We start from the raw sequence: 19,698 nt of genomic DNA on the forward strand, positions 1-19,698 counted from the left end.
TTCTAGGCAAACGGACTGGAGTTTGTTTAAAGCAGACTAAACAGGGCTTGTGTGAATGCAGCCTAAATTACATCCATCAGTCCCTCCAGTTTTATGCAATTCTGTGTTCACAAAAATTCATGCAGAATCAACATATCACCACATTTCCCACACCAATACATAATTGTGAGGGGGTTTGTTTTGTAAATGTTATACGAAAATGATCAAAAACATTGTGTCTAAGTGACTGTTAGCTCCCACCTGCAGGTGGCAGTATTTCTTCAGCTGTTCTTGAAGTGAAGTTGGTAAGTTGGTCTGTGATTGATACATCGAGTAAGAAAAAGTCACATTTAACGTCACGCTTATGTGGAAATATTGCAAAATTTCTTTGCAAATATTTCTAAAAATTAGCTTCACAAATTTTGATTGGAATTTTTTTGTTGTTTTTTTTCCAAGTTAAGTCCTGGAGGGGCTGTTTGATGTAAAAAGATTAGCAATATTATTTATTTTCAAAAAGTACTTACTGAATGCAGACAGTTGGTTACTAATATTTTTAACAGGTTGTCAATGGGCTGTATAAATACATTCTGGCACAACCAGCCCTTGAGAACAATTTTGATCTTTATATGAAAATAAAGGTTTTACACCCTCATATACATAGATAGAAAACAAGTAAACTGACTGCTGAAGAAAACTAAAAGAAAATAAAGTGACAAAAAAAAAAACAAGGTTTTACGCTAATGACGTACAACATGGAGAACATCAGGTTTTTTGTTTTTTTTTTACAATGTTGGGCCAACTGTGTCTAAAATAAACGTCTTCAAAGTTACGCAACATCGTCCTGGAAACGCCTCATAAATATTCATGCTGCCACTCGGCGTGCCTGACGTTAATTGATGGAAAACAGATTTTGTAGCATCAAGATGGCAGTTGCTGCATGCTCGTGTGATTGAATGGATGGATTTGCGAGTGTGCTTCCAGTAAACAGCACCGTGTCGAACCGCTGCGCATCTGTGATGAAGAGTGCGCATGAAAGCATTCCTCCTTTAGTTCAGGTTCTTTGATTGAGTTATTTTGCCAACATTGTGACAGTTACTGCGGCTGTGTAATTGTCTCTAGAACCGAGGAGGTTTCCTTTTCCCTCCCAATAAAAATCCTCTCTGCCCTTGAGGGAGAGAGCTGTGGGCAAAACGCATTTAGATGCCCAGATCTGAATTATGGCCATCTTTGTGGGTTCATTGAGGCGTGAAAGCTGACCTCTTGTGCATGTGGGGGATTTTTAGGAAGCATTCGCAATACAAAGCGTGTTCCGACACCGTAGGTGTTGATGCCGATGCACGACGGCAGCTTGTTAAATAATTCATGCCTCTCGAACTTTGTCACAGTTTAACACACCTGAGCTAACCTAGCAAACTGTTACACTTCTTCCAGCGGCAGTTCTGCAATTATAGACACTCAACGCCACCGCATCTGCTCAGCTGATGCTACCAGTTTTAATCTCTAACTTGGTCAGAACATGCAGAAAAATTAGCCCATAAGGCAAAAACAAAAGCAGAGTCCAGAGGAACTGATGCACCAATCTGATACAGATATCCATGCTGGTATCGATATTGGGGGGGAATATAGATTGGGTATCTGTGGCAATATTCCTGATCCGTAAGAGCACATCTATTCAGTCCAACTCTATGATTTGTGCCCTGAGGGAAGTCACACTTTATTATTTACTTTACATTATGGTTAGAGTTGCTAACTCTATCGGCACTTTCTGAACCGATACAGAAAAACAGTGATGAATTGTTTGTCTTTATTATTATTTTTTTTTACATAGGCTGTTATACTCCTTAATGAACTGACTGAACAAATTAAATTTGGGTTGTTTTCACATGTTTGTGGTTAAAAAAAAACGAAAGAAACATTTTAAGTCAGTTCAGCTCTGTGTTTTGGATCGGGTCATAACGGCCAACACTAAACCTCAGATGTCGCTATTGGAAGTGAAATAAGTGGATCGGTGCGTCTCTAGCAAATATGTGGCAGGCCGTAAAATCACTGCTCACAAACACTCAATAGGCAAATATTTGACAAAGCTGGTAGAAACAAGACCCAAAAGACCTGCAGCTGGAATTAGAAAGAAAGATGCTTCTAAAAAGTATCGTCTAGGGACACTATTCAACACTTCATTGATAAAGTGAATATCTTGAATCCCGCTCACTTTCCAACTACACAAAAGTGTGTTAATCTATAATGTAAAATCTCAATTAAAATAAATTCTAATAAAAAAACAAAAAAGGCAAAGAAGCTCAAAGGGTGGGTGCCGTTTCAAGGCACTGTACACAAATGTACCATGAAGCCAGCAAAGCTCCTGATTAGTCAGTCCAGTCTGGCCAGTCAGGCAGTAATCACTTCCCCATCCCATCAAACCTCCTGCGTCTCAGTTCTGTTTAGTCTCCGGTGGCATCATGTAACCAGCTGCTCGTCCCTTTCCATGACAACGGATAAGCAGCAGCAGTCGCCTGCCTGGTGGGGTATCCATGAGAAAGTCGTTTGTTTTTCATAAGTTGAGGAAATGAGGTTTAGCGGATTGCGGCGATAGAAAGCATGCATGTTACCATAGCAACAAAAAAACCTGAATCCAGCCAGTTTAGTCGCAGCATCGATAAGCATCTTAATTCCAGAGAAAACTCATGACATCCAACATGCAGCTCCTATTTTGCATGATGCCGACGTAAATTTCTCGTGTACATTTGCTTCTGCAACCACAAACTTCAAACAAACCCTCCTTTCAACCAGATCACTCAATTACATGGAGGTTATTTAACCAAAATGTGCAAAAGAATTCAGATATAATTTTTGGTTTTGGAAAATAAATAACAGAGAGCTGAACAACTTGGAGAAATGTGTTGCCTGCATGTTAAAGAGTTTTATGGCTGCAACAGAAAATGTTGGTTATTATCATTTATACCTTCAGTGACAAAGAGTGACCTTTATTAACCTTCTAACTTACTTAGCGCAGCAGATGTCATGGTTGGACAGTGGATAGGGAGCAGGGCTGCTCCGTCAGACCATCAGTTCACAAAACAACACACACACACGCGTGTGCACTGATCACATGTGGGATCAGTGCGACCCTGCCAGACCACGCAAAGGGTAAAAATCTCATGGGATCAAAATGACCGTGGCAGGGTTAACAGTATTTGCTCTTAGTGTTATTTTCCTAACGGAGGTGAAGAAACATCAAAGTCCTCGGTCCAGTTCAAGACCGAAACGTTTACTTTCAAGTTTTAAGCCAATTGGTCAAATGTCGTTTAGCTTAATTTAAGATTCATAAATAATTTTCAAAAGATGTTTTCATTTACCAAAACAAGTAGCAATAAAGATGAACTTAAAAAACACAAAAAAAAAGCAATGCTGATGTTGCATTTTAGCGTATAAATTCACCAAAACGAACAACCAAAGGCTCCCGTACATCTCAACCAACCACTCAGCAGCACTACTGTCCGTCTCCAGGATTGCATTCAGGAATCATCCTGAGACTGTTGATTGGATTAATATGGGCAACAACTGGGACGCCTTTGGTGTTGAATTATATTTTCAAAGAGATGAAGCGAAAAAATTCCACCAACTTCCCTAAAAAGCCAACACTGACAAGCAACTGAGCAATTTTTTTTTCTCATAAATAAGCACTAAATCCCAAAATGCATTTGAATGAAGAGCGTCTATAGCCTTAATTTAAGCAACTTCAAAGGTTAGCACCAAGAATTTGTCCATTTGATTACATGTTTCTGCAGCAAACACTTTGTACACACAGCTTGTGCAATGGCAAAACAATTTTAAACCTTTTTAACTATTTTGGAAGGTCAAAGTTCATCCTTCCTGAGAGCATAAAAAGTTAAAGACTTTCAAATGAATTGAAATGTCAGAGGAAGTTGGGAAGATGCCACAAAATCAATATAAAAAGAGATGAAGGTAGGCAGATGATAGAAGATCACAGCGGCCAACTGGTTGGGGAATTCATAGACTGAATTTTTTTTAAGTTTGAGTGATCGATCGCCGATCAGAGCTGATCAAGCTGAAAAAGGCAGCAGCTGATTTCCCTGAGCATCTCTAATCAAGACACAAAGGACAACACATGCTACAAGTAGCCATAGCTTGTTTCTTCATGAACAATGAAACAACAACAACCCACCTCTCTGCTTTCCACTGTATTCTTTAGAACTATGTCTTTTCGCTAAGAAGCTACCATGACACACTCTTACAGCTCAGTCGATTCTTTTTCTTCTCTGGCCTTTAAAGGGCTGTAGTCCGTAGAGATGATAAATGGGAGCAGGAGGAAGGCACCACCCCACATGGACACCAGTGATGTTTCACACCTTCCTCACTAACAGAAGGCAGCCTGATAAACAAAACCAGCAGACAAACAACGCATCATCACGCGTCCCTGCTTAATATAGAGGAGATAAATACTTAATCCATCATCGCAATCGCACATTTAATTTTTTGCAGGTACGAAACGTGGAGGACCGTATCGGTTGTTGGGCGTGTCCCAATCAAGCTGTTAAGTCGTTTTACTCAACAAGCTCCACCCACACTAATATATACATAGAGCTGTTATTTTAGACAAATATCAAACTGCTACGCATGCAGAGCTGATCCTTTTGTGTTTTTGCGGCCTGAGGTTGGAAAGCAATTTCACTCGGAGCAGTGATTCATTACATTTTGTTCTACACTGTTACGCCTTTCAAAATTTGCAATTACTTTCAGAAATCTGGAGGGGGCTTCCTCCCACACACACACACATCCACACACACAGACGACTGTTTGAATGATTGCACAGCAGTTTCAAAAGACCAGATGACACTGGAAAACAGATCTACCACACACACACTCAGCAGGAGAACTCAGCAGAACCCCAGGGGAGTGACACATTTGTTAAATATTTATTAGTGAATGCAAATGTTAACTTGATAAAATCTCAATCATATATGAACAGTTCAACTCTAGAGCCTAATTCTTGTTAAACAAGCTGTAGGTAACCAGGTCTGTTCAGTTGTTTTTTGCAATCACAACATAACTTATGCTACCATATTTAATACAGAATAGCCCTCTAATGAATTGACTTTTCAGTTAATGGTTTCTCTGAAATCTGTGTTTTAAACAGGCCATCTGCCACTTTATGTAGTCACACTTTCATTGTTTATGATCAAAAATATCTTCAAAGCAGCTTTAGCATCATAGCAGGTTCTCACTTATTCTTACTTTGCATGTGGCGGTCCAAACTTAAAGAAAAAATATGGAAATGTTACAAAAAGACTTTGGGTGTGAATGGCAATTTTACGATTTTTAATCTCCAGCATCATCAATTTATTCAACTTAAAGTCAAAGATCTTAATTCAACATCATTTTTGTTTTTAACCATTGTCCACTACCATAAAACCTGGACAAGCACCGATTTGCTGGTTCTGACCACCAACCCTCACTTTTCTTTGAGGTCTTATTTTCCCCATTTCAATTTCAGGTGGGTTTATGGTGTCACATTCCTGCCAAAAACACCGAGGAGTAAATTAAACAATCACAACAGGGCGTTTATTAACAGAGAGTGCACAGCTCCGATCCAAGGCATTTTCCTTTATTTGCTGTGAACGCAGCACAGTTTGCAGTAAAATGTGCTAACTCCACCCATCTGGACGCTCTCACCAGTAACTTGTGCTCGTTCTCTGCTTAATGGGCGTATTTGTCAGTTTGGTGGCAGCAACTCGTTCTGATTGGATGGAATTTCAACTCAAATCCAAGACAGCCAATCAGATCAATCTCAAGAATTACTGCCCGCAACTGACAAATATGCCTGCTAAACTGAGAGAGCACATTTTACCGCTATTCATGCTGCGTTCATGGACCTGCGTACAAAAGGAAACGCCCATGATCAGAGTTATGCGCTCCTTTAGGTTATAAATGCATACTGTTGTGATTGATCAACATACTCCTAAGAGTTTTTACCAGGAATATGACGCCATGTTGTTTTAAATACAAACCACAAAGAAAGATGTTGGTTCTTTAACAGACCTGGTAAATCTGAAAACAAAAATAGCAGATTTTACAAAATGACCCCCTTTATGCATCAACAAACATGTTATTTTTATTTCACCCACCAAAAAAACAGACTTCAGATTTCAGGCTGCCGTCTCACTTCTCTACTAACAAGTGTGGAAAATTTTCTTTTTGTGATTTCATCAACAGAATAAAGCGTTATTGAATGGATGATAGACTTTCCTTTGAAGGGAAATAGCGTGGTGATATAACATCACAAGATCTAGTCCTTTAGATCTGCCAGCCCAAGAAGTGAGCTTTTATCACTCTGAAAATCTGGAACCAGGGTGAATGGGTCAAATCAACAGTGATACAAAACAGGAATAGAAAAGCAAAATCATAAAACACAGACGACATATTTACAAAAACCAGGCCGGATCACATGCTGAGCTCCTACTTCTGCTTGTGGTTTTGCTGAAAAGTAGCTTTGTCGCCTAATTCCTAAAGACTTATTGGGGTAGCGTTCCCATATGTGGAAACTTGAAAACAATTAGTTTAATTTTTTTGTTGGCAGCTTAAATATTTTTTTTATTCTTGTTGAGCAGTAAAATGCAGCTTCTTGTCCCTAAACAACATTTAAAACTGTATGTTTGAAACAAAGTGGTTCAGATGTAAACTGTGTTCTTTTTACAGCCAGGATGCGTTTCTAATACGGAGAAAGTGATCGTTTTTGTACATTTCGAGTTTGTAAAATGACAGGAAGCAAGAATGTTGGAGATAATAGGAATGGATTTTTTGGCAGCAAGTGAGAAAATACAGCTGTGACGACAGCTTTAGAAAAAACAAGACAGCTCCACCACAGAAGAAAAAACAAAAAAACCGGTTTGCCAAATTCCTGCCGCAGCTGGAAATTTAGAAAAGCTCGCCACCCTCAAGCGACTGCATATCATTTGGTTCCTCTGCTGTTCTCAAACTCCAGCTGGCGGCGAAAACAGCAAAACGGATTTTTCCTCATTTCACAATATTACAGTAGAAGAGGAGAGGATATCCATCTTATTAATAGCATTGACCTCCTCGGGGAGCGGCCAGATCTCTGATGACCTCATCTGACCAGGAGGAGACCAGACATGTTGAGGAAAAAGAGCCGACGTTTTCATGCCAGATACAATTTTAAATAGAGTTTTAAAAAAAAGGTTTTTTTTAGTTTTTCTAAAAACAAAATGACAGATATTTTCAAAAAGCAGCTTTTATTTCAATAGTCAATTCTTGTACGATGGAGCATTAGGGCCCGGTTACAAGAATTTTAATTTAATTGTTTTTTTTTTAAAAACAGCTATAATATTAGCAGATAAAAGATGTGCAAAAAGCAACAAAAAAACGTTTTAAAATTAGAAGAAAAAAGTCTTGGAGTGAAAACGGTTAACTATCAGGACCTGAAAGGAGCAGCTCAGTTTGTTTCGTCATAGTAGACGGTTGTTTGCATGTTTGTTGCAAAGTCATTTTATAAATAATTAGTTGAAGCTGATGTATTGAAAGATTTTGTATCTTAAGTATAACATCACCAGATGCTAAACATTCCACGTTTTTAGTTTTTGGTATTTTTCTTGTAGGAGTTCTCATAAAATTGCAACTTTAAACTCCTAATATTACGATGTTATTCCCATAAATAAAATTGTAGCTGGCCCTGATGTTCCATCAGAGTTGACCTGGATTTAATGTCCAGATAAACAGAAACTGTAAAACAGGCTTGTCAAACAAGATGGCCGCCCTGGGCACACAGACAGTGTGTCAGTGGGGGAAAAAAACATAAAATAAAAACTGTAATCTTCAAAAACTAAACATTTGATTATTCAATAAAAAGGATTTATCGTCTATCCCCAGGGACTCTTCGTGACCCCTCAGTGAACTTATCGAACAGCTGTCGTCAAACGACCTCACCATCAGCAGAACGGTCAACAGCTTTCTGCCTCTGGTCGTTAATAAGCTGAACCGCTGTTAGGATGATGCACTTCATATTTTTGAACTTATATGTTCATAGCCTTCCGAAGATTTTTGTGTTTAAGGCTATTTTCAGTGATTCAACCCATCTGGGTTTGTGAAGTTCCTTCACATTTTGATCCAGAGTTATGTTTCCAGATTTCCCAGACCTTTTATCTCCTTTTGGGAGAATAAATGAAAAAGTTCCATTTAAATTTATCAGCTGGACTGATTGATTTTCAGATAAATGATGGGTGTGTAGTGCAGTGTTAATTAGAAATCAATCCCTCAGTTTTTCAGACTGTGCAGGAAGGCTGCTATTGGGTGTAGATTAAAATTAAAAATACAACCGTGGTTATTAAACAAAACCAGGAGTTTACATTTACTGTCTGGACTTGAATAAGACCAAATTTCTCTTGCTTTAGGTCAGTTAGAATAGCCAGCATTATTTCAATTTGATAAATGCAACAATGAGGGAGAGAACGTGTTAAAGCCGCATTTTAAAAACAAAAATTCAGATAAATGAATTCCGCATTTTCTTGAGGTACGTTAAATTCTATGGTTTTCTTAAGATAAGTTACTTTCCTGAAAGCTTTCGCAAGATAACGAATCAATTTCCTGAGAAATTCACCTATCCCGAGAAAATGACAAATTCACACGTCATCTCCAGATAAGTGAACAAAATTTTCTCGTCGTCTCGAGAAAACGTCGGGAAATTAAATCTCTTATGGTCATGAAAACCGCAAGACAAAAAGCATTTGTGGAAACTATCAGCTCTCTGCTTCCATACATTCATGTATAAAATTAAAGGCTGCATCACTTACTCTGTATTTACATCATGTCTAATGAATCATTTTACCGTCATATGGGGAGGTAAGAGCCAACCAGACTGAGGCTGCATCCATGTCTGCAGGTAACAGGTGTGTGTCTGATGTGCGTTTATATTTCCTGGCTGGTTTCTTGTACTCGTACAACGTGTCGTGCTCCAGAGTACAGAATGATCTTCATCTGGCCAGAACAACTGTGTAGAACAGCTAATTTCAAGCTGGAACATAATCTTACGCTCTCAGCAGCTCTTTTGCAAAGCATTATGCTTGTTTCATACTGAATGTTTACTCAAAGTGCCATTTTCTGGTTCGCTAGCTTTGCGGTTATTAATGACCTCCGTCTCTCGCTGCCGAGTGCTCCAGTCGGCTCAGCGTGTCAAATGTTTAGTTATTCCTCTACCGCCACTTATGGGAACGATCCTTTTCAAAGATGATGTTTTCGGCTAGCGTTGGAGGAGTCGCTCTTTGGGCTGGAAGCACGGCTTTACGCCACTTACAGAAACCCATTAGCCTCAGCGCGTTGACCCAACTGCTACAGGTCAGGGAAAAAATAACATGTGGGAAATGTAAACAGCTTGGGGAGTATTTATGTACTGAAGCAAGCTGTGTCGACAAAGAGCTTTTCACCATAAGACGCATGTTTTAAATGCTAAAACCTTCAATAATTCTAAACATTATTGTTTGTGCTCCAAGTTTTAGCTCCTTTGGCTTTTGATCATGCTTTTCTTAAAGATTCTTTAAGATTATCACCGATACAAGATCAAATCATCTGCTCCTGTCTTAACTGTGCTACCAGGTGGCTGATTACTGCTACAATACAGAAACACCTGATCAACCATGACAAAAAAACAAAAAACTCAACAGGAATGAGATCGAAAATCAAACTAAATAAATTAGAACTAAATGATAAATTTAGGCGCTTCGATGTTCCTGATTAATCCAGCACGTCTCCTGGGCTGTGATGATTTATCACAACAGCAAAAAAACAAAGGCTGGGTCAAGCGTCATTAACAATAAGCGGTGACACCGAGTGAGGTGCAGTTGTGCTTTTAAAGTCTTTAACAAAAAGCTTGGGCATTTTCATTCTACTACAGCGTCCAGTTCTCTTTTTAAAACCATGTTCAGTAAATGGCCAGGATCCCAACTAACCAAGCAAACGCCGTCCAATTTCTGACTGTCGCCAAACTGTCCTTCCTAATCCTGGCAAAAGCAGCGCCATAAATCAGTGTGCTTTGATAGCCGACGGTTTAAATGGTGTGCTGTTGTCCCTCCTATCAAACCAAATCAACTGAGTTCATTATTAAGAATTATTTTAGCTAGCCTTAATTGATGTACAGTGGTGTGAAAAAAGCTTAACTATACACACATACACCCATACACACACAACAGGCTTGGTGGGAAGTTTCAGGTTTTTCAGCGAGTACACTCTGAATAAAGATGGAGCTGATTCAGTCCCATTCTTCAACTTCACCTTAAATCAGCAGCTAGATTTATGAAAGCTGGACACAAGTGGGTGTTCCAACAGGAAATCTGTAACCAGCCCTGGTTAAAAGTTTGCAAACTGTGTTTAAAAGCTAAATCCATGGTAGTCTGAAACAGTGCTCCCGTTTCTGATAACACCAAACAGAATCATAGCAGAAGCTTGTCGATGGCTACCGAACATGTCGTTGACATGAAGGGACATTACAGTTTAAAAAATTGGCACAATAAATCAAATTTTCTGCTTTTACCAGCTCAGTCTGTGCTTCACCACAACTAAACGTCTGTCTTTGATGGATGTGGCTGTTCTAAAAGCTTTGGACGTAATGAGATTGATGTTATGGATCAGACTTAATAAGAAAGCTTTACATCAAGACCCTTGTTAAAAATAAACCTGCCGTCCAACTACATGCATAATGGAAACCATAACACATGAAATGTCCAGCTCAAGAAAATACTGCAGTCCAGGCAATGCTTTGCAATGTAACCGAGTGGTTGACTCGGTTACTCTTTCTTGACTCTGGCGGGGTCAGAGACTCAACAATCTAATCCTTTCTCAATCAGTTATATATTCTATGAATAAACAATGCAACGGTTTAAAGGCAACAACAATATTTAGTCTGGATGCTGCTGCTGAGTCAATGAGAACCAAAACAAGCAGTTTTCAGTGTCATTGGCTACGTTTCCGTCGGCCGTAAAATTGTGCAAATTGAATTTTACAAAATTAAATTTCGCTTAATGGAAACAACAATTTAAAAAAGAAAAATAAATTAACTTTTTGACAAGTTTTTATCTTTGTGGTTTTTTTGGCTGGATTGAAATTAGTGTATTTCGCCCGTCATGTGATCAACAACTGCAGAGTTTTCCCTCAGTGTATTATAAGCCTGGCGGGCCTCCAGGCTTTTCTTGTGCCCTCACCAGGCTAAACATTGCTATTCATTTAAGTCTTTTTAAAATGTTTGCATTATTTAACACTTTATATAGTTGGTGTTCAGGCACCAATCTTCCAATCTTCCAATAACATAACTATCAAGTGATATTTTCAAATTTCCTGTCAACTTAACATTTTTTAACTCAAAAAGACAACGGGCCGCTGTATGAATGACTGCAGTAGCACCCAACCACCAGGGTTAACAAGTTTTCTGGGGGAAACCTTTTCCCCCTTGTTACCGGCAGAAAAGCTGAAGACGACGACAGGAAGTGGCAGAAGGATGTTAGAGCCATGTGTTTTTTTTAATGATTTATCGTGTCAACAAACTTATTTACGTGCGATTTTAATCACGTTTCTTGTTGAACGGAAAAATGGCAATTGCGAAATTGTGTTTTTTTGACATTAGCGGAATATCCACAAAAGTTTTGTGTGCTATGTTCTATACGAGTGGCAGCCGTACTGGATACTGGACTCTGACTTTTCCCAGTCAGGATTCTGACCTCAGCTCATCTTCTTGTTGCGTTCACGGCTGGAAACAGGAAAAAAATCTAACATCTGAGAACAAACGGAACACAACGCTAACGCCACATGTATTACCGTAGAGACCCAAGCATCCTCAAGCTTTATTATACTGAAATCCCAGAGTCTCAGCTCAACATAGAAGACAGGGCATTGTAGTAGGGCTGCAAAATATTCAAAAATCAAACGACAACATTGCTTTTGAATACTGTAATGATGATATCAGTTGCGATAAATCCTCGGTTTCCTCATGTCTTTCTTTCTAAGCTGCAATTAGGACGCTCACTCTGTGACTGTCAGCACTTGGGCACTATCACATGTTGCAGGGGTGGACATCTACTGTAGTGAGACTCCATTCGATAGGCTGAATATTAATATGCATGCAAGATGTGAATTCCTGACACACTGTTTGATGCGACTTGATGCAAGCAACTGGACGTCCAGAAAACAGGAACTTCTCACCAAAATGCATTATAAACACCAATAACTCTAGTAGTGCTGCATGGTATTATGCAAAAAATGGTTTTGTTGTAGGCCTGCAAGTAACAGTTATTTAAGTATCAATTATTCTAAGCATCTGTAACTAAAACCAGATTTTTATCAACATGTGAAAAGCTCAGGCCTTTCTGCATGACTTATCAGTACAGTGTAGGACTGATGTGTTGGTCATTTTATCAACTAAACCATTAAAAAACTGGACAGCAAAAGGTGCTTGATATGAGATTTTTATTTAATTTTTTCTTTTTACAGGATTTGAACCAGGTGAAACAAACTCTGCTACTTGAGGAGTTCTATGTAGAAAATATTTATAAAAATAAGTTTTTCGTTTCATCTTAAATGGAAAAAGTATAAATTTTTTGTAAAGTTTTGGCTTAATTACTGCTAATTCTGTTCACTCCAGTTAATGACTAATCGATTACTGAATTAGTCGATTACCATTTCAATAATCAATTCATCACCATTAATCCTATTAGTTGTTTCAGCCCTTGTTTGTTGTGAATCAGCACTATATAAATAACCTGATTTCAATAGATTTTTCCGGATGACATCTGCAGGCATCTCCTCCGTTGCAACTTCACAGCATTTTGGTAAATTATGCACAAAACAAGCAATTCCACACTAGAATTCCTGCCCTAGTTTCTGCAGGAAAACCCTCTGCACTAGTAATTTTACTCCTCCAAGAATAACACTTGATAGACGACGTGTATGCACATCCTCCAGGGCTCTGGGTTCCAAATAGCACAACATGCTATTTGGAAAAACCCTGAATATCATCTATAAGAGAGGAACAGCAACAAAGCAGCAGAGACTCCGCCACACCAAATCACACATGCAAATGCAACAACAACAACATCCAGCTCATAACCAACAGATTTTAAAGCCTGTTTTAAACAGACAAGTGTGCGAGCTCGTAAACCTCGACACGATCTGCCAGCAGGAAGAAAAAAAATGATTTGAGAACAGGGCCGAGGTGATAAAATGTCTGTTGTTTCAGAACCTGAACAATAAAACCCGGAGGAGACACAAAAGGTGGCAGCGCTCACAGGAGAGCACAGATGTGCTGAGAGGCGAGGGAGGAGGGAACACCTGTGTTGACGTGTCTGGAAAGGTTCAGTGGAGCGTGCATCCTTCTGCCAACAACGCCACACCTTTCAGCCGTCGCAGCAAACCTGTATGTCTGGTGATAAACACTTTCCCGGCTGAGCTTTAAGCTTTAAAGGCCCCTACACACTTTAACCGAACCTGGGCAGTTGTTGTTCGTATTCGCACATATATTTTCTTACAACAGCGTAGACCACCTGGGGGACATCCCCTCCCGATCTGTGTACGTCAGCCCCCTACCCTTGGGGGTTCCCACTTCCTCCCTTACAAAGCGTTCACAGAGCTAGCGTCACACGTCCGCCTCTTCCATGAACAATGATGTTACAGTTTCCATCAAGGAGTTATTAACCGTTCAAAAGTCCCATTACTGGGGCCACGATTTGCATGCTAAATGGAGTAAAGCAATGCTATCCATCATGCTAGCCACTCAACATGCTAGTGTCTGTCCTCAGTCACTAGTCATTTGCCTAATTTTTTTTACATATTAGCTACATTTAGTATGGTGAATGGAGAAAGTGAATGTAAGCTCACATGTTTGTGATGCCCCACACGCTACTGACATCATTTAAGCTAACTATGCTAACATTAGCATTTCATTTTAGCTTCTACATTAATGTTTGCATACTGAATGGACCAAGTCAGTGTTAGTCAACATGCTGGTGATAACCCACATCCTACTGGTTGTGCCAACATGCCGGTTGCTCAACATGCTAGTGACAGCCCTCATGCTAACATTAGCATTTCAGCTAAATTAAGCATTTTAGCTATTTTTTATGCATTAACTAGATTTAGCATACTGTATGGAGTTAGCTGACTTCACATGATGGTGATATCCCACATACTACTGACAGCTAACCTTAGCATATTAGCTAATTTAAGCATATACACTAATGTTTGCACACTGAATGAAGTTAGTTAGTGTTGGTCAACATGCTAGGGATAACTCGCACCTTACTGGTAGTGTCAACATGCTACTCGCTCTACATGCCAGTGATAGCTGTCATGCTAGCCGTACAGCTAATATAAACATTTGAGCTACTTTTTCCATACATCACATGAATGGTTAGTCAACATGCTAGTAATACCCCACGGTGCTGACACCAAGCGAACCTTAGCACTGTTGCTAATTTTCAGCATCAGAACGCTTGATTCAAGTGTGACCGATGCACTTTAAAATTTCTTCTGAAAATTTACAGTTACAGTAGGTATTTTGTGAAGAATTTTACAAGTGTACATAATTCCTCATTACCTCAGTTAATCATTTTTCATGTCACCTGCGGATACAAAGCCGTATAGTGTTGAAAAAAAATATCAAAATTGCTGTCCGAGCACATTTCTGCATAAAACACGGCAACAAACATCTGACCAATCACACAACACTTTGCACAGAGCTAGCAGCCAGAGCGGGAAGTCGTTCGACTCACCTGTGCCTGTTCTCGTCGTGTCCTCCCTGTCCGTGAATTATCACCTGCCCTGAGCCGTGCTTCCCCTCTTTGGGCGAGTCGATGTGCGGGATGAGCACATCCTCCAAGCCCAGGTCAAAGCGCTTGTGCTTGGAGTTGTCCGGGAGGAAAAAGAAGGCCCCGAAGCATAGGGTGATGAAGGCACTGAGAATGAGGAGGAGGATGAACTTCTCCGACAGCCTCAACGTGGCTCTGTGGTGCGTGAAGGAGGAGGCGCCTGGCGACAGAGTGGGTATCCTGCGGCCCGACAGCGGCAGCAGAGCCGGCGTCGTCATAGTTTCTGGGTCGGGTTAAAGAGTCAACTTGGGGAAGGGGGCGGGGCGGGGCAGAGGGGCGGGTGTTGGTTTCCAGGTGCCACAGAGGTGGTGGTGGTGTAGCGGCATGCGTCGGCTGCTGGGCGTTATTATCTCATCCCTGCGTTGGGGCGTCGGGAAGCAAAAGGGGAACGAGGCGCCTCGGCAAAGAAGCGACTGGTCGGGACGGAACGGGTCATGGTGAATCTGGGAAGAAAAGACAGGTGTTACTAATGGCCTCCACTTATAAAACAGCTACCAGATGCAGGAGCAGATCTGCTGGCACTCCTGACAAAAGGTAATTAGCTTTTTTATTGCGGCAGGATAACCTCACGCTGAAAGAAATGTGAAAAATCCAACGTTCCAGTTGAGAACATTTATCCAATAAATAACAGAAGGGCACCGTTGTTGGTAATCTGAAAAACAGCTATTAAAATTCAATTCAAAGACACTTTATTCATTCCAAAGGGAAATTAAATATCACAACTCATATCATCCAAGTATCTCTGTAGATGGGACTGTTGTGAGCAGGAGGGTATCTCTGGTAGCAGTCAGTCCTTTAATGGGCTGCTGCTGTGTGACAGTCTCATGACTGCAAACGCTGCTAATCCACCTCGTCTGTTTGTGCTGCGCCTCCTTAAACCTCCGTCTGGTGGCATGGTTAGAAAGCCGCGGTGCTTTCTAACCAGAGAGGTGCTGGAGTTGCGGATGTCGTCCTTTCCTGTTCTATTATGATGGATGGAAGAGATGGTTTGACTATAACTGCACTGCAGCTGAAACGATTAATCGGATTAATAGTGATTAATCGACTAATGACGTAGTCGTCAACTAATTTAGCAATCGATTAATCTTTGACTGGAGTATGCAGACTCATGTTTATAAATATGTTTCATCTAGAACTCCTGAAGTTGTATAGTTCAAACTCTGTAAAAAGAATATAAGATATATTGTGCAGTTGAGCAGAAAAGGCTGAACTGTTCATATGTTGTTATAAGTATATAATTTTAGCTGCAGATGCAGCCTTTATTACAAACAATCAACTGTAGAAATGTTATTGAATTTTAGGCAATAAAATTTTTATTTTTTTTCATTTTAAAAAGAAATTTGTTTATTTTTATCTGTTAATGTATTTCTGAATACTGAATAAAAAAAGGCTTGAGAAATCTGCAGAATTCAATTTTTATCTGATTATTCAATTAATCATAAGAATAATCAATTACCAAAATGATCATAAGTTGCTTCCCTAAACAATACATTACTTTATGATTAGCTTTAAAGAATTTCTATATTATTGGGGTGAAAATATGTCGTTGACACAAAAGCCCCATTAATTTAGGCTATTAGGTTAAAGGTAAGGGAGATCACCAAGTGGAGCTTACTAACCTCTACTAGGACTTTAACTGAAACCCCTTAAATCAGATGACAACATGAGGCTTTCACTACCTCACCTGGTCGGCAGGTGTGTGGAGACTCAACTGAACTCTGCTGCAAGCCGGCTTACCTAAAAGCCTGGGTTTTGTTCTGCCTTCAACTGAACCTCGATGTGGATCGCTGATCGCATCTGAAACGATCAGCGGCCCGCACTCTTTGGTCCACTGTCAAAAGAGCAACTTGAAAATGAGCCGACCCAAACGAGGGTTTTAAATTTTCATCTTTTCCCTCCCAATAGAACAGAGTCTAACAAAATACCCTGGTGTGAAACGGCTTCAAGCTGAGTTTTTTGGCAACTGACAACCCAGGTGGTTTTGGTAGGAATCAGAAAGAAGAACTGCATAGAAAAGCACTTCATGTTCTTCACGAAGTACAAGAACATGAAGTGTTCCTTCTCCAAGTATGCATCTCAAGATCGAGTGTTGCACCTTTCAAAACAGAAATTACACAAAGTACCAACAGCAGAGGTGCCAACAATTGTGCCACAGATTTAGTTAAGAATCATTTCTCAATTTTTAGACATTTTCTCAATGAGGTTGCACATTTATAGGCTTTATTTGGTTATTCCACAACTTCTCCAGGGAACTATCGGTATCACACAGCGACACGCATGTAGAACGATCCTGTTCAGAGTTTAACACTTTAAAATTACAGAAACACGCCGTGAAAAGTCAAGAAAAATCCACCCTTATCAGATGAAACACCAAAATAGTAAGCAATCCTTTCCTGTGCTGTTTGTCAGATTCCCCTCACACACACACAAAATAATCCTTAATCCTCCAGCAATGAGAAAAATGACAAACATATTTCCAAGAAGCTTAAGGTATCAGGAGGCTGTGCAACAAATGTGTGATCAACAGTCCTGGACTCCAACATTTTTTTTTAGTCGATTTTGTTGCACTTTGGTACAGATTGTAATCTCGCCTGTCATTAAATCAGAAATGCAATTAACAGAACTGGAGAATCGAGATGTCCAATCTCCTTCGAGAGGGGAAATGCGGTTGTAACGTGCATTAAAATGTACCAAATATTCCCAATAAACACAACGCGGTCGTTTTCACTCTAACAGACGACAGATTCATCGAATATCTTCGAATGTGCACTTGGAAAAAAATGAAGGGGGAAAAAACATCATCCAAGGCTGTGCCCGATTGTGTTGATGGGTGGGCAATGTTTGACTTCGAGGCAAAGATGAGTGGAAATCAAACAAATCAGCCCCGCGATTAAAAGACTAAAACACAACCAGTGAAAGTGCTGTTAACACAAACGATTATCCGCAGACTGTGTTTGCTCACACCGCGGGTTTTTGTTAACGTCAGCGTGGAGCAGCGATGTATCGGCGTGTTCGCAGGCTGAATACCAAGTTCATTTTGTGACAGTGCCAGCCTGCGAGAGCTGATTAGCCTCTATAGAAGCTAACAGACAGAGAAGCTAACTTCTGCTGCTAATACTGGCTAACAGATGTGAGGAGGAATGTCGACTAACGCCAGAGGAAATACATGAATAAAAAAAATTAAATATTCCGGTTTTGACGTATAGGCTTCCTGTTGTGTTAACTACCCAGCTGATGGTGTAAAACGCTGAGCTTTAAAAGCCTGCCGGGGACGCTAGCTGTGTGGCTAGGCTGCTAACGCTAGCTAGCTGTGAAGCTATGGAGTGACCGAGGCGCCTCCTCGGTGTGCTGCATCACCACCTTTCTCGTTCGCTCTGCGAAAAAAGAAGCCGTGCGGGATTCCCGGTCCACCTTTTAGACGCTGTCCTCATGTCCACGAAGGTTCCAACGCCGCTGTCGTAACCGGCTGCGGGGGGCAGCACGGCTCGGAACCACAGAGCAGCGTTCCGGCCAGCTGAGTTCCGCGGACGTTGAGGAGGATGTTGATGACCAGCCGCTCCGCTCTGATGGACCGCAGCGACGGACTGACTGAGCTGCTGCTGCCGCTCCGCGATCCAGCATCAACTACTCAGCCTGCCTCCTCCGGTTAGGGACCGTCTGACTAAAACGAGGCTGGCACAATTACTCAGAGACCATATGGATTCATGATGTGCAGAAAATGAAGCAATGACCTTCTTCCGTGTACAAACTATAAATATTCACAAGACAAACCGTGCTTTATTTGTTCTCCAATAGCGATAATGTTATGTACCCCAGGGAAACACAATTAAGGCACAGCTGAAAAAGTGCCACCATTACCTAATAAGGGGACATGCTCGTGGATTATTTATTACTGCAGGGCAAATATGACTTTAATACTGCTTGTTTGTCCGAGATAAGCTACTGCGAAATTCACTTTAATGAAATGGAAAGTAACTACACTACTGGTGAAATTGTTACAGTATATGTATGCTATAAATTTTTACCTGTACTTTGGGTCTACATGTGTTTCCTAGCGTGTTTGCTCTGTCCTTTGCTGCGCCCTGGACCAGATTTTAGAAAGGGCTCACAGGGGCGGTAGCCCAGGGCAGAGAGTTTTGAGGGGCAACATTTTATTTATATATTTATTTATTAAATACTGTGAATGTTTTACAAACATTGCACCTTATAATAAATTGATGCTTTTAGAAAAAATATAAAATAAATATATAAAATAATTTAAACATTATTTATAAATCATAAATAATTTAAATAATAAATATTTAAATTATTTAGATGTATTTAAATTTAAGAATTTAAATACATCTAAATTATTTAAATATTTATTATAAATTTATTTCAATTCATACATTTAAATATTTAAATTTATATTTAAATTATAAATGATTATTTAGTATAGTATTTTTTTCATATAAGATACAGTTTTAAAGCAACCATCCATCAATTCATACTAGGTAATGTTTAGATCTGTATCTGTGATTTGTAATTTCAATGAGTAAATATACATATATATATTTTTTTTTTATTATTTTGATAGGGCACCAAAACTGACTCCAGCCCTTTTCCTTCCATACGTAAAAAAATTTCAAAACTGAATTTTGGATGATTGCTGTTTCCAAACTGTTGCTTCTTGTCAAGACAAAATAGCATCACAATGGTGTCACACATAAAGCTGAGCAAACCAACAAAACAGATTCATTTGTCTTTAGTGGTTCATTCATCTTGTGCAGGAGGCTCAGCGTCAGCAGCAACCCTGCGGTTAATTGCCACGTTGCATTTAAATAGGTTTCCTGTGTTCTCTGAA

At 39.9% G+C, this 19,698-nt stretch overlaps 1 protein-coding gene across 2 annotated transcripts in view; it reads right to left on the bottom strand.

The window, feature by feature from the left end:
* Positions 1-18,814, bottom strand: part of man1a2 (mannosidase, alpha, class 1A, member 2) — a 114,397-nt gene extending 95,583 nt beyond the window's left edge. Inside the window, exons 1-2 of one of the 2 annotated variants that reach the window (XM_007572499.2) lie at positions 18,267-18,814; positions 14,760-15,298 (exon numbers count right to left, since the gene is read on the bottom strand). In XM_007572499.2, coding sequence (XP_007572561.1) covers positions 14,760-15,073 — 314 coding nt within the window. In that variant the 5' untranslated portion in view covers positions 15,074-15,298; positions 18,267-18,814. Of the gene's footprint in view, positions 1-14,759; positions 15,299-18,215 lie in introns of both variants that reach the window. The other variant, XM_007572498.2, reaches the window with a different exon arrangement.
* Between the last annotated feature and the right edge of the window lie 884 nt (positions 18,815-19,698).

The sequence above is a fragment of the Poecilia formosa genome, unplaced genomic scaffold (genome assembly GCF_000485575.1).
Source record: "Poecilia formosa unplaced genomic scaffold, Poecilia_formosa-5.1.2 Scaffold302, whole genome shotgun sequence".
In the NCBI taxonomy this organism is placed as follows: Eukaryota; Metazoa; Chordata; class Actinopteri; order Cyprinodontiformes; family Poeciliidae; genus Poecilia; species Poecilia formosa.